The sequence below is a fragment of the Schistocerca piceifrons genome, chromosome 2, assembly GCF_021461385.2.
Source record: "Schistocerca piceifrons isolate TAMUIC-IGC-003096 chromosome 2, iqSchPice1.1, whole genome shotgun sequence".
NCBI lineage: Eukaryota > Metazoa > Arthropoda > Insecta > Orthoptera > Acrididae > Schistocerca > Schistocerca piceifrons.
In genome coordinates, this window is record NC_060139.1 from 356,509,860 (window position 1) to 356,526,216 (window position 16,357).

General features: G+C 38.7%; 1 protein-coding gene across 1 annotated transcript; it reads right to left on the bottom strand.

Moving 5' to 3' along the window:
* Positions 1-332: 332 nt before the first annotated feature.
* LOC124775380 (piggyBac transposable element-derived protein 4-like) lies at positions 333-8,626 on the bottom strand. Its single transcript, XM_047250215.1, has 2 exons — positions 7,502-8,626; positions 333-416 (listed from the first exon to the last, which is right to left on the bottom strand). Exons 1-2 carry the CDS (start codon positions 8,624-8,626, stop codon positions 333-335), a joined length of 1,209 nt encoding a protein of 402 aa, XP_047106171.1.
* Positions 8,627-16,357: the final 7,731 nt, after the last annotated feature.

Consider the following 16,357-nt stretch of genomic DNA (forward strand, 5'->3'; position numbering starts at 1 on the left):
TGACAAGCTAAATTTAAATTCTACCACTCCCATCGAAGGCTGTGAAGAAACGAGTAATCATTGTAAGTCCCAACAACTTTTAGCGCGGGTTCCCGGGTTCGATTCCCGGCGGGGTCAGGGATTTTCTCTGCCTCGTGATGGCTGGGTGTTGTGTGATGTGCTTAGGTTAGTTAGGTTTAAGTAGTTCTAAGTTCTAGAGGACTGATGACCATAGATGTTAAGTCCCATAGTGCTCAGAGCCATTTGAACCATTTTGAACTTTTAGTGTATGGACACTGTCACAGCTCCCAGAATAAAATCCCTTCAAAAGTTAAAGTATTGCAAGTTGTTCATCATGCATCAATTTCAAAAAATGGTAATGAAGTATATTTTTCAATTAACTGTAGCTTTGGAACTTCTACTGTTATTAGAATGCCCTGATAACCAGTAATTCAATCTCAGGTTTATCTTCAATTTGCCATTTATGTCTATAGAATATATTTATTTCTCCAAGAAATATGACAACTAATATGAACAATATAAAATGCTACTGTACCACTTTTGCTGTCTGTCTGAGAACTGCCAATTCTTCAAGTTTGAACATCTCACATCACTCTCAACAGCCAGGTTTTTCCCACTACAGGATGATAGCCTGTCTTCTGGGCAGATGTAAGACATCCCCTCACCGAGAACATGTACCTGTCAGCAAGCCACTTGCTATCCACTGCAAATCGACTCACCCTTCCTAAGTAAGCAAACCCCAACATGGCTGCTAGATGTCATTATACTGTAACACTACTCGTGCATATCGACAAGTCGTCTTGTTATGTCACAAGACCATGAATATCAGTGTTAAAGATGGGTCTGTAAATACTCTGAAAAATTTTCATTGGCAAATGTCCACTGCTTTCAAAGTAAGGTACTGTTTCGACACACCATGTTCATAATATCTATAGGCATAGATTTCAGTTTGGCATCAAATTAAACAATTTGTCCCATCCGTGTATTATCCTAGGTTTTAACTCAAAAACTTGGAGAAGAATGAAAAAAATATGAAATACAAAAATGGAGTGCAAATATGGATTTCCTGTGGAAAAAAACTATGACCAAAACATTCTTTATAAATGAATTACTTGCTGATGACAAAGGATCATTTGCAAATCTATTTGAGAAACACGAAAATTAATTTTGAATTTGTTTTAAGGATGCTTGTCTGTACTCCCAGTTGGCTTAATTATCTGTCATAACACAAATGTCAGATTGTCACTGTAGGATTGCGTGTTGAGTGATGCAAAGTAGTAGATGATAGTTAAATATCTAACCCTGGAAAATCTTTGTCACTTCTACAGTATACTTGCCACATCACTTAAGTGTGCTTGACCATGATTGGAGAAAATCAAGCATTAAGGAAGCAATGCAGAAAAAATGCTGCCACCATTACTGAATAAAGCAAGTGAATATTTTGAATGGAGTCATATAACTTTCTGACATGTTAGTGAAGTAATAGATAAACTCAGTAATTCCCAAACAGAAGATCACTACAGCTTTTCTAATTTTCTTACTAAACAAGAAGAAAAGAGATAATAATGCCCTTAACAAAAAAATAAAAAATATTAACAGAGGGAGTGTACCCAGAATGCCTAAAAATCTCTATAATCAAGCAGATACATAAGACAGGTAGAACAAGATCACCTGACAATTACTGACCCATTTCACTAGTTCAATTATTTCTAAAATAACAGAGCATTGTTTTCACTATTAGATGAACCAATATCTTGAATATAATAACCTAATCTGTCTCGCACAGTATTGCTTTAGGTCTACCCTCTCTACAGTGAAAGCAGCGAACAGAATCGTAACAAAAGTATATGACTGCTTTGAGAATAACTCAACAAATTGTGCGATACTACTGGATATAAGAAAAGCCTTTGATGCAGTGGCCCACAGTATCCCAGTAAGAAAGCTAATGTACTGCGGAAAAGGGGGGGGGGGGTGTCCTCCTCCTACTACAGACAAACCTAAGCAATAAAAACAATTAGTGTGTGTGAATAGCCAAAAGTCAGAGCCTTTACCTGTTAAAAAGGGAGTGCCATAGTACTCTGTTCTTGGGCCCTTTCTGTTTTATATATATATATATATATATATATATATATATATATATATATATATATGATGTTACAAAAAGGTACAGCCTAACTTTCAGGAAACATTCCTCACACACAAAGAAAGAAAATATGTTATGTGGACATGTGTCCAGAAACGCTTACTTTCCATGTTGGAGCTCATTTTATTACTTCTCTTCAAATCACATTAATCATGGAATGGAAACACACAGCAACAGAACGTATCAGCGTGACTTCAAACACTTTGTTACAGGAAATGTTCAAAATGTCCTCCGTTAGCGAGAATACATGCATTCACCCTCCGTCGCATGGAATCCCTGATGCGCTGATGCAGCCCTGGAGAATAGCATATTGTATCACAGCCGTCCACAATACGAGCACGAAGAGTGTCTACATTTGGTACCAGGGTTGCGTAGACAAGAGCTTTCAAATGTCCCCATAAATAAAAGTCAAGAGGCTTAAGGTCAGGAGAGCGGGGAGGCCATGGAATTGGTCCGCCTCTACCAATCCATCGGTCACCGAATCTGTTGTTGAGAAGCGTACGAACACTTTGACTGAAATGTGCAGGAGCTCCATCGTGCATGAACCACATGTTGTGTCGTACTTGTAAAGGCACATGTTCTAGCAGCACAGGTAGAGAGTATCTCATATGAAATCACGATAACGTGCTCCATTGAGCGTAGGTGGACGACGAAACTAAAATGAGCTCTAAAATGGAAATTAAGCGTTTCTGGACACATGTCCACATAACGTCTTTTCTTTATTTGTGTGTGAGGAATGTTTCCTGAAAGTTTGGCCGTACCTTTTTGTAACACCCAGTGTGTGTGTGTATATATATATATATATATATATATATATATATATATATATATATATATATATATATATATATACACACACACACTGGGTGTTACAAAAAGGTACGGCCAAACTTTCAGGAAACATTCCTCACACACAAATAAAGAAAAGACGTTATGTGGACATGTGTCCAGAAACGCTTAATTTCCATTTTAGAGCTCATTTTAGTTATATATATATATACACAGGGTTATTACAAATGATTGAAGCGATTTCACAGCTCTACGATAACTTTATTATTTGAGATATTTTCACAATGCTTTGCACACACATACAAAAACTCAAAAAGTTTTTTCAGGCATTCACAAATGTTCGATATGTGCCCCTTTAGTGATTCGGCAGACATCAAGCCGATAATCAAGTTCCTCCCACACTCGGCGCAGCATGTCCCCATCAATGAGTTCGAAAGCATCGTTGATGCGAGCTCGCAGTTCTGGCACGTTTCTTGGTAGAGGAGGTTTAAACACTGAATCTTTCACATAACCCCACAGAAAGAAATCGCATGGGGTTAAGTCGGGAGATCATGGAGGCCATGACATAAAGTGCTGATCATGATCTCCACCACGACCGATCCATCAGTTTTCCAATCTCCTGTTTAAGAAATTTCGAACATCATGATGGAAGTGTGGTGGAGCACCATCCTGTTGAAAGATGAAGTCGGTGCTGTCGGTCTCCAGTTGTGGCATGAGCCAATTTTCCAGCATGTCCAGATACACGTGCCCTGTAACGTTTTTTTCGCAGAAGAAAAAGGGGCGGTAAACTTTAAACCGTGAGATTGCACAAAACACGTTAACTTTTGGTGAACTGCGAATTTGCTGCACGAATGCGTGAGGATTCTCTACCGCTCAGATTCGCACATTGTGTCTGTTCACTTCACCATTAAGAAAAAATGTTTCTTCATCACTGAAAACAAGTTTCGCACTGAACGCATCCTCTTCCACGAGCTGTTGCAACCGCGCCGAAAATTCAAAGGGTTTGACGTTGTCATCGGGTGTCAGGGCTTGTAGCAATTGTAAATGGTAAGGCTTCTGCTTTAGCCTTTTCCGTAAGATTTTCCAAACCGTCGCCTGTGGTACGTTTAGCTCCCTGCTTGCTTTATTCGTCGACTTACGCGGGCTACGCGTGAAACTTGCCCGCACGCGTTCAACCGTTTCTTCGCTCACTGCAGGCCGACCCGTTGATTTCCCCTTACAGAGGCATCCAGAAGCTTTAAACTGTGCATACCATGGCCGATTGGAGTTAGCAGTTGGTGGATATTTGTTGAACTTCGTCCTGAAGTGTCGTAGCACTGTTGGGACTGGCTGATGTGAGTGCATTTCAAGCACGACATACGCTTTCTTGGCTCCTGTCGCCATTTTGTCTCACTGCGCTCTCGAGCGCTCTGGCAGCAGAAACCTGAAGTGCGGCTTCAGCCGAACAAAACTTTATGAGTTTTTCTACGTATCTGTAGTGTGTTGTGACCATATGTCAATGAATGGAGCTACAGTGAATTTATGAAATCGCTTCAATCATTCGTAAAGTGCTGGCAGGTCGATAGACACACAAACATACACACAAAATTCAAGCTTTCGCAACCAACGGTTGCTTCCTCAGGAAAGAGGGAAGGAGAGGGAAAGACGAGAGGATGTGGGTTTTAAGGGAGAGGGTAAGGAGTCATTCCAATCCCGGGAGCGGAAAGACTTACCTTAAGGGGAAAAAAGGACAGGTATACACTCGCACACACACACATATCCATTCACACATACACAGACACAAGCACAAAATGAAACTTCTTGGATTCTCTATTGATCAAAATATAAGCTGGGGTACACACATGGGCAAGTTATGCTCCAGTCTCACATGTGTCATTTATCTGCTATATAACCAGAGATGCTATGTAAGCAAAATCCTGGTGCTGCAGGCATACTTTGCTTTCTTAAATTCCTATTTGACATAGTGAATTTTGCTATGGCACAACTCACCTGGATCTAAGACTGCATTTAAATTACAAAAAAAGGCCATCAGATGCATTGCAGGACTTACACCATGAGATTCATGTAGACATTCTTTAACACGTTCGCTGCGGTCGCCAGTGCGAGCCGCTAACGCGCGAGGCGGACGCTTGTAAGCGCACGTGCGCTGAGAGCTGCAATCATAGCCCTGCGAAACCTGTAAGTTTGTGGCGAATAAACTAGATGCCGCCAGCTGATTCGTTTGGAGTTCGTACGCTGGCTACCAGAGGCGCAGCGTTCCACTCAGTCAAAACAGTTCGGGGCTAGCTGCCAGGAGCGCTGCAATCACTTCTCTTTGCAGCCGCACGGCCTTCTATGATTTTTATTTCGAGGAAATAACTTTACATAGTTACCGACTTAGCTCGCCACTGTATCTTTTCATAATTCTTATGGATGAATAAAACTTTGTTCTGCAAGGGAAGTCAGCAGTTTCAAGTTATAATAAGATACTGCTGGAATTTATATTTCGTAATCCATACCTGGCTGAATACAAATTATGAACACGCCTAAATTTTGATCGCAAGACTAATGTCTAGTTTTGCGACAAATTCATGTTGTGCACGAACGTAATATTGGCAACGAATATAACGTCTGCGGAAGAGGTGCTAGATATAGAAATACAAGTACACTTTAGCTGCATGCCGATCATGTGATAAATGCTGCCTGCTGTCTGTCGCTTATAAGCGTTACATGCATTTATTGCAAACAATTCTAACAAAGCCCCTTATTTATTTATTGTATTGCTAACTGGACAGAAAATGCAATTCACACAAGTGACAAATCCACTCCATTGAAAAAGAATTAGTCGGAAAACACCAAAAGATTTATAAAACGAAGAAAAAGAAACAGGACTCGTCTGCAATGTGGTGCTATGGAAACCCAATCACAAATATATACATATTATAAAAATGACTGTATGTGTATGTATGTATGTTCCACATCTCCTCCTACTGGACCGATTTCAACGAAACGTGGTACACATATTCCTATTATCGGAAAACTATCACTGTAGGGGTAAGAACCACATACGACACATACGTCAGGAGATATGACGTCATGAACAATGTAATTCGTCAAAAACGGCCGCATCATGTGACGATATTCCACATCTGCTCCTAAACTAGTACACCGATTTCAATCAAATTTGGTACAAATCTTCTCTAAGGTAATGAATCATTTGCTATGGTAGCAAAAACTACTTACGATATATAGTTCAGGAGATATGACGTCATAAACAATCCTGTTCTTGAATAACCGCAACATCAGGTTTGTGATTTCTATTTATTATGTCATTACTACTAAAGCTATTCGCGAAGAATTTTGCAGAGGATATGCATATATACCACTAAATGTAGCTTTGAAATTATATCATAGTATGACACGTAGTACAGGAGATATGACGTCAAAACTATGAAACGCACGAAAATCCGTCCCACTATGCATGTGGTTGTAATGTATTACGTCTGTAATACCAACTCCATTCGCACCTCATTTTGCAGTTTCCTAATATTCTTCCCGGGGAACATGGAAAATTATATTCTTGTGGGACACATAGTACAGGAAATATTATGTCATGAAGATTGACCTGTGTGAAAACGGAACTGAGATGAATGGAAAATAGATAGCGATAGAACAGGAGGCGATGGACAGAGAGAGAAGAAGCAGATGGACTAAAATAAGACAGGAATGAATACACACCCGGGCAACGCCGGGCACTGCAGCTAGTAACAAATAAGTTTTCAAGGTGTAGAGGTGATGTTTTTATAGCAAACCACAAATAAGTCCACATACGGTACTGTACAGAAACATCATATTCTGAGCAACCAATGTAACTATATTTACATGGCTATCAAATAAAACAAACACTTTACAAATCAAACACAAACAGATCTTCCTCTGTAGATACGACGTCCCATTACATTATGGATGTGTAATTGTGCAGCAGTTCAAACAGAATCCAGGTTGGTTTGGACACGTTATACACACGTATGGTGTATCCGTACGCTTGCCCCGTGCCGCGCACGTTTTACATCGCTTCCGCATAACTTGCTTCGTCCCTTCCGTTGCGTCCCGCTTTTGCACAACATGTGTGTCTTTACATTTGTTACGCACACCTTTTGTAACGTCCATTGGTGGAAGTAGTCCCTTTATTATTTGTATTCTATAATCATACAAAGTCATATTATGCCCTGAGTATTTATTATATAGGTAATGTGCATTGAACATTAGCATGTCAACTACATGGAAGAATAGTTTCTTTGGCCAGCGGATTGTCTTTCGTTCACATAAATAATAAGACAACATCTGGTCCTGCCTATCGGTCCCAGACATACAACTATTATATCTGATAATTGGCAGTGGTTTCGCGACTATTTGCTGGCGTGCATTCTGCACACGTTCCATTGTATTGGGGTATTCTGTGGAAATATAGGAGACCTCTCGTCTATCCTTCCATTTGCCGATCATTACCCCGTCCGAATATCGTGCTATGGTGTCCCCTTTCCCCAGCTTGGCGCATACCACGTCTTTAGGGGTATTTTTCCTATTTACCCTTAGTGTCCCGGTGCAATGTGTTTTTGCATTCAACAGGGTTTTAGCTAAGGCAAAGCTGTTGTAAAAATTGTCCATGTAAATGTGATGGCCAACATTCACCTTCTCTTCTAACAAATGCAATACTATCTTTTCAGCATGCCCTTTTCCCTCCATATCACCACGCATCCCCGTGTACACAGCGCATTTATTGATGAAGCCGTCTGGGTTATTTAGCATGTACAATTTGATGCCATACTTATTTCTTTTGTTTTTTATGTATTGTCTAAATGACAATCGTCCCCTCCAAAGAATCATTGATTCATCTAAAGAGAGATCCCTACCTGGATAATACACATTACACATTTTGTTGTTGAAATAATTCAATATAGGGCGTATCTTATACAGTCGATCATTTGGTTTCGGTTCGCCTGACTCTGGATTTTTTGCAAAATGCAATGTGCGTAAGATAAGCAAATATCTGTCTCTGCTCATACTCATCGTTATTCCTTTATTTTCGAACAGCGGATCCCTCTTCCAGTAGTCTTGTAGTCGGGCACATTTGACATTACCCATATGTAATGAAATCCCCAGGAAGACAAGTATTTCTTCTATACTTACGGGTTTCCAATTACTAATTCTAGAGCCCTCTTGTGTATTTGCGCTCGCAAATATATTCCGTGCGTTATCATTTGTTTCGTCAACTATGAGCTGCAGTATGTCATCTGTAACCAGTAGCCTAAAGAAATCCATTGGCGTATTGCCAGCAGGCTTCATCAGCAAACATTCTGCTTTCGTAAACGGGTGATACTGCATCCCATGTGGTTCTTCATGCCACGTAACACCTGGTTTGCTTACCTCTGCGAGCGCTGGTTCTTTATCGTCGGCGATTTCCTCATCATCGTCGCCCGTATCGTCCGATTCCGAACTGTCACGAAACATACTGGACAGTTCTGCTTCCACACTGTCATCACTGTGGTCTGTTTCTGCAGTCTCCAAATGCCAGTCACCCTCATCTGGTTCGTCCTCTCTGAACTCTACATCACTATCTTCTAACACACGTAGTAACTCATGGTCAGTATATCGGTCACTCTTCCTACACTTTTTCGCGTTCGAAGGCCCCGGTGTCGGTTTATTCGCCGCCATTGCAAACAATGCACAACACAGACGACAAAAAACGAAAACACACAACTGCAGACAGGAACACGTTACGTGATATGTCGTTGGTTACTTGAACTAACACGAGTGCACAGCCGAACAAACTAAACTGAGAACTCTGCTAGTGAACGCGCCGCTTATATGCGTCAGCCGCAGTGAACATGTTGACGGCGTAGCGTAATGGTCAAGCGCATTGCTCACGAAACAGTCGACCTGGAATCAATCCCAGGTGCTTCCTAATTTTTTTCATTCTTATTTTCCTTGGTTTCGTCAGATTTTGCAACTATTTACCGTAGAATTTAAATACATTCAAGTAGTATATTTATATAACTAGGCGAAAGTTTTAATGAAAATAAAGATTTTAAAGATTCTTGTGATTACGTGCGCTACTTTTTATTCATTACGACAGTAGAAGTTTTGCCATTTTTATGGTGACATATCATAGAAACATGTGAAACATATATGTTTCACTCTAGGCACATTTTATGAAGGCATTGTTTGAGCAGTTACATTTCTCTGCAACATGCTTCATTGGAAAGCACACTTAATTCAAGTTTTAAAACTAAGGTGTTTCCTCTAATAGTTTGGATGCAAACCAAGCGTACTAGATCATAGGGGTGTCCACAAGAGCACTGAATTGATGCAGCACGGTCGAATGTATTTTAATTGCATCTTCTCTTGATGATACCTCTCGCTGTTGTTGGAGTTATTCAGGGGCACTTTGTAATCTTTTAATTAGATTTTTGACTTGACGATAGAAATATACATCTACCGTAAATAACCGAACACTCTGAAGATACGAAGTAAAATAAAAATGAGAAAAAAAAATCAGGACGGACCTGGGATTGATCCCAAGTCGCCTGTTTCGTGAGCAATGCGCTTGACCATTACTCTACGCCAATAACGACGAACAGAGCGCTAAATAGGGTATAGCCTCCTATAGTGCTATCGGAACAACTTTCGAGAGCATGTTCTCCTTTCCTATGGCCAACTCAGGCGAAATATTTCGGGCACGTTATGTGGAGTCCCACCTCTTTCTAGAAACAATTCGGACGAAATCGTCGTGTCCCAGTTGGCGACCTCCCCTAGTGAGAACTCAGCTAGCGAGCGCACCGCTTATAAGTGTTACCCGCACTGGCTTGCTGATCGCGGCAACGCTTATGAGCGTCAGCCGCTCTGGCGTGTTGATCGCGGAAACGCTTATGAGCGTCAGCCGCTCTGGAGTGTTGATCGCGGAAACGCTTATAAGCGTCAGCCGCAGCGAACGTGTTAAGGAAATGAATATTATGACAGTACCAGTATTTACAGTTTCATAGTATGCAGCAAACAAAACGTGAGTAATTTTGACCTAGGATATCAATACACCATCATAACAATTGATATAGGCATGCAACTGACAATCCATGTGCCATACTAGCAAAGGTTCACAATAGTTATACATATCTTATTCTTACATATTTTAACAAACTGCCTAAAAATGCCCACTCAGTGCTCCTGAATAAATTTAAAGGCATAATAATGAAGAGGGTAGAAATGGTAAAAAGAAAATCCTTCTATGCAGTGAAGGAATCTGAAGAATGTACAACAGATGACTTGAAGTTTTGAGATGAGAATATGTAAAGTTATAAATTGTAACATTTTAGGAAGTTACCAGTTTGGTATATTGATATACTGTCTCATATTGAATAAGGCAATACAGAAACAAGGTTTATGATTATTATAATTATTTGTATATTGTACAGATACAAAGATATTAACATCATATACTTATTCATTGTGGCATACTGTATTAGGTTTGGAAAAAGTGACCAGTTCGGATAACAGTGTACTCTCCTACAGTAGTTATGTACATAAAAGCCTCCTTGTAACATAATTATGTAAGGATCCATGTAAAATCATATAAATTTTATGTGGTTACACATATTGCATGTAAACATGATCAAGGGTCAATGAATATTCTATTATTGTTCTGTTACTAAGTTGGCTGAATTTAATCTTGCACATAATGTAGTTTCCCCTTTATCTATATTTTGGTGATTCATACCAAAGACTGAAATCGATCGGAAGTGTTCTACTTCATCCTTGTATATGGAAGTGACTCCTTGACAGGAAATAGGACTTCTATATTATAAATTAATAGAACACTAAAAGCAAATAAAGAATGCTGTTATATTGTCACAAAACCTAATGACAAAAAAAAACATTCTCCCCAGAAGCACCTACCATTCTACCTCAATTATAACACACACCTCTACTTTGTGTGCTCTTTGTTGCCAGTTGCTGTTGACTTTGATGACCATTTTCACACTTTTCTTCATGAAGCAGATTTATGTAAAACTTTTATTACATTGTTACTATGAAGCACAATTAACTCATGAATTTTCTGTATTTCATGTGTTTTGTCTTTAACTTTAGGTGTCTGCAAGGAAGGTCTTTCTTTTGTTTAATTATTTTTAATACAGCTAGTCTATGCTTTGCCATAACTGTGGCATAAGATATGCTCTTTAAATTGGTATTGTGTTCATTGACTCCGAAGAAAATATGGTATCGGTTCTTTTTCTTGAAAAGCGTTGACTGCATGCTGTGTGTACATTTCACTTCGTTCATAATGTAATGTTTCAGAGATTCAACTGTTTGAATTTCAGTCGTTTCCATCCTCAAAACAGTAAACTTATTCAAATCCGAAGCAGTCGCCTGTTGTCAGTGTCCTGGGATATCCATTTTTCGCTGGCAGTAACTTACAGTCTTCATAATGATCTCAATGTTTTGGTGATTTTATGATGAGAGTGTCCACTCAACAAGTCGTAATAGTTAACTGTTTCAGTCCTCATATACTTCACATTGCACAACAAGAATCTTACAACATGGCTTGCGGTTTCCTTTCCACAGTTGTGTTTCACACCTGGCAGTAATCGCTGTAGGAATTTCAGCACGAAATTATTTCTTGACAGACTCAATAAAGCTTATTCACTTTCTTAAACCCTATTATTTGTGATTTTATCTAAAATTATGCTTGTAAGGCACCCAAGTAATACATTTGAAATCGGACCTTGTACCTACTTCTGCCAGTAGATCTCAACATTTCTTCCACTCACAGCTTACTTTACTTGTCCTATAAATAGTTAATACTCATAACTATTCAGTTGATAATCTACATTATCTTAATACAAGCAAGAATAGACACAATTTTATACAATACTATAAATTACCGAAAGTGATTTATAGCTAACAACTGATAGTTCACAAATTATTTAATAAGTTATCTCAAATTATATAGGATCTTCCTGAACAAGTACGGTATGCAAACAAACATCAAATGACTGATTAGTTGTCCACCCATTCTACGGTATGAAGGAATTTATTAATTCTAATATAAAGCTGTAATTTCATTAGCTAACCTCTTGTATGCATGCATTATTAACTGAGCCTGGCACAACTGTGCATGGTACCAGTTCGTTCCAAAAAGATGTGTGCAAAAATGTGATTTTCTGGGGGGTCATATTTATGGTTTTGTTGTTCTTAGAGATAATGGATCACGTGTGTTGGCCTAGCGATTTTTGTGTCCCTACTGGAAGAACAGGCATATTGTAGCTTTCCTACAATACCAGGTCAAAATTTAAACATTACACACTCCCTCCAGCCCAGGCAAATTGATTAAATCGGTTGGCTCTATTGCATTAGGTATGGCCTAAGGTGCCTTATACAAGCGTCTTTAGTCCATGGGAGTTTCCTGAGAAAACCGTGAAAAACCATGATTTTTGAGTATAGAAAGTACCAATTATGGGCATGGCCACCTCTACAAGTTCTATCCAAGGCAAATCGTCGAAATTTTAACCATATCTTCTTAAGATGAATTTCTCAGGAAAATAAGAAACTTTTTCAATATCATTATCCATTACTGAGATACAGAGGTTTGAAGTTACTGTACTTACTCAGAAAAGAGCCAAAACCAGTTTTCAGTCGTTTCTACATCGTAGGTCGTAATTATCTAAATAACTAACCATAGTAAGTAGCTCAAATTCTGATTGTACATTATTTAGACATTTACCTAAAAAATGCAATTTCCATTTTTGAAACTCTTTATCTATTATCAAGACACACTTGAAAAATCATAATTTTTTGTTATCAAAAGTATAATTGTGGGGTTGGCCACTTCTATAACTTCTGTTCATAAGAAACCGTCGATTATTTTTCTGTATGTTCTTAAGATGATGTTCTCAGGGAACCTTCAAACTTTTTTGATATCATTAACCACTAGTGAGCTGCAGAGGTATAAAGAGCCACAGTTGTGCATGTAAAATACTCACATGAATCCAGTCTGAGACATAAATGTTGTTTTAACTGACATAGAGGACACATGGCATGGGTTCAGATGTCACCAAATTGTGTTTTCTGTCGCCATTTTTCCACCAATAAAATTTTATGGTGGACTGTCTCTGAATGATGGCTACTTCACACCTATAAAGGTTGTCTTTTTCTGGAAATTATTGGATGATGCCATCTGGAGGCTTAAGCTCCTTACAGCGAATTATTTTGTTAAATGAAATACTTTGTACTTTTTCATGAAACATCACCTTTTTTAATTGTACTGTAAGTGAAGCCTAAAAATGTTAACTTGCATAGGTTGGGAAGCGACATTGTGTTAACTCTATGTGCATACTTATTTATTATTACTATGTGTCAAAGTATATTAATGTGTTAAAGTATATAAATAAACTGTCACAACTTTCCTTATGTATGGAATTCATTTAATATAAGTAACACATTCTCCCATAACAGGGGAAAGGAAAGAACGGGCAGAAAAATGCTCCTATTGGAGCACAAAACAGTCTAACATACTCCTTTTTAAAAGACTGGCCGAAACGTGGAGAACCAGTTGTCTCAATCCTCATTCCACCTTGCTCTGAAAGAGAGTGCCAGAGAGGCAGTGACAGTTGACAGTGAAAGAGGGGGAGACAGAGACAGTGGAACAGAAAAAGAGAGGAGAAAGTAATGCTGAGGGAGAGAAAGTGTCAGTGAAAGAGAGAGAGGGATGGATGAAGCAGTAGCAATGGGAGCTGAAGAGAGAGAAGACAGTGATGGTCAGCGAGAGACAGTGGCAGTACAAGAAGTGGATGGAGACAGTAGCAATGGGAGCAAAAGAGAGAGATGGCAGTGGAGATGAAAAAATGAGATGAGTTGAGACCATACATAAGTTTCAAGCACCTGGACTCCCTCTGAGACTGGCGAACTTTAACACTGAAAAATTTTCCTGCTTTCATGCATCCCCTATAGCCATGTGTTAAAGTTTCCCAATATAGTGGCCAAAATCCCAAGGACATGTGTGGAGAGAAGATAGTGGGGACTGAAGAGATAGGCAGCAGATTGTAAGCGAGAGAGAGAGTGTCAGAGGCAATAGGAGACAAAAAGAATTGGACAAAGACAAGACTGTTGGACAGAGGGACAATGAAGGTGGTAGAGAAGGAGACAGTTGTGAGAAATAGCGAGAGAAAGTGATGAAGACAATGACAGTGGGAGAAGCAGACAGGAAAAATTGCCAAAGGGAGAAAAAGGAGACAGTGGGAGAGAGAAATGTATAGACTATGGCAACGAGAGGGAGATGCTGAATACAGGCTTCACTGCAAAGTGGACTGAGTAAAAGGATTTGAAATGTTTCGTGTTAAAAGAGCGCCAATATATTTGCATGCAAAATTTTTCGTGAGGGGTTGGAATGAGCATTGAGGCAGCTGGTTCCTCACTTGAAGAGGATCGCATTTGCCTTCTTTGGGCACCAATGGGAGCATTTTTCGTCTGGTTATTCTGCGTCATGCATTGGTCATAGCATATTGTTATAATGACATAACAACAGTAAATTAATAATAATCATTGTTATTAGCTCCATCGACTTCTAGGTTCTTCATTTATGATTCCCTGAAGAAACACTGACACCTATCTTGATATTTTTTAGCCTTCTGTTATTCTTCAGGATGTATTTTATATAGCTGTCAGCTCTCTGTATTAAATAGTTTCTGTACTTCCAGTATGGTATAGAATCAAATCATTATTCGATAATTGGCCAATGTGAACACTATTGTGTGCAGACAGAATATTATTTTCAAATTAAGAGGAACTTAAGATCATTAAATAAAGGGTGTGGTGAAAGTTATTTGATATTGGTTTTTCATAATAGTAATTACAGTTACTGGCCAGAACAAATATTTATTATCATTCTACTGCAGTCACAATGGTTTAAAAATATTGCCAGATTTACAGCAATATGATCATCAGCAAGTCTGTACTCTAAGCTTAAGTTGCAAAGCCTTTTGAACAGTATGGATTCCTGTTAACTAAACTGTGTTACATTTATTCTCAGGAGTGATGAAAATCAACTGTCCAAGGCTGCAGCAAAATTGTCATCACTTCGTAAGATTAAGTAAAAGTTAACTCTTGAAGAAGAATTTCATTACATTTCATTAATGTAACACATGCTGAAGAAGCCAGATACATAGAATGTCAGCCCATGTGTCAGTTTATTGCTTGAAGGTCACAATTTGTTCTAATACTTCTCTGTTTGATTCCTGTCTTTGTTGTACTCACTTTTCTGACAGAAAAGCAAAGAGTAGAATGCTCTATGCTGCAAAATGCAAGGCCTACCTCATTAACATTAGACAATACTTAGCAACAGGCGAAGGTCGTTTAGTTGATATAAAATTCTTTGTTTACTTAAACAAAGAGGTTTGTGACAAGGAATTGCACTTTCTAACCCATGTACTGAGCAACCCACTGTGAAGTTCAAAGCAGAGAGTACTTACCACTCTTTTACTTCTCAGGGCTTCTTTTCATTTCATTTGCATATGGAGCATGGGTATAATGATGGCATAAACACCTCTGCCAGCATTATATTTAGTCTAATCTTGTGTTCTTAGTCCCTGTGACAGCCATAGACAGGTGGTTACGGTATATTATGAGATTCCTTATTTGATACTGGTCACTCAAACTCTGTAAGCAGACTTTTACAAAATATTAGGTGTCTATCTTCAAGTTAAGAGTGATGATGGCACCTACAGGTCAGTACAATGAAATTTCGACCTTCACAAAAAAACTTACATATAGTAGTTCAGCAAGTAAGGTAGGTGATGGATGCAGTGTATTTTCTTGTTTCATGATAACTACACAAAGGTCAATTAAAAGTTTTTAAATGATGAGTTAAGTTGGTCATGTTATGTATGTGAGCAGCACAGACATGTAGAGTTGATAAAGGGAAATTACCAAGTTGCTGAACAGAGATCACGGAGCTCTGTAATACAAAATAACAACTTGAAAGAGGAAAATACGACACTGAAAAGCGAAAATATTGATATGTTGCTGGAAATACTGATATAGTGACGAAAGATAACCACAAATACATGATTGCGCGTTTTACAACAGACTTCAGTAATACAATGGAAACAGACAGGATTGCCATAACTGCAGTCAATAAACAAGGCGCAAAACCTACACACAAATATAAGTAAACCAACATAAATTAGAAAAATTGAAAAACAAGAGTACCAAAGAAAGTGTCGAAAATGAATTTATAATAATCGGCAAGTCTACACTTAAAACTGTAGTAGTTCAAAGTTACACAGTCGATGTTCACACAGAGATGAGAACTCATCAATTAAAGAAACATTTCGAAACTGTTCTGTGAGCAAAACATAGTCAAAGAGAAAATGATGATATAGTTAAAATACTAAGCAG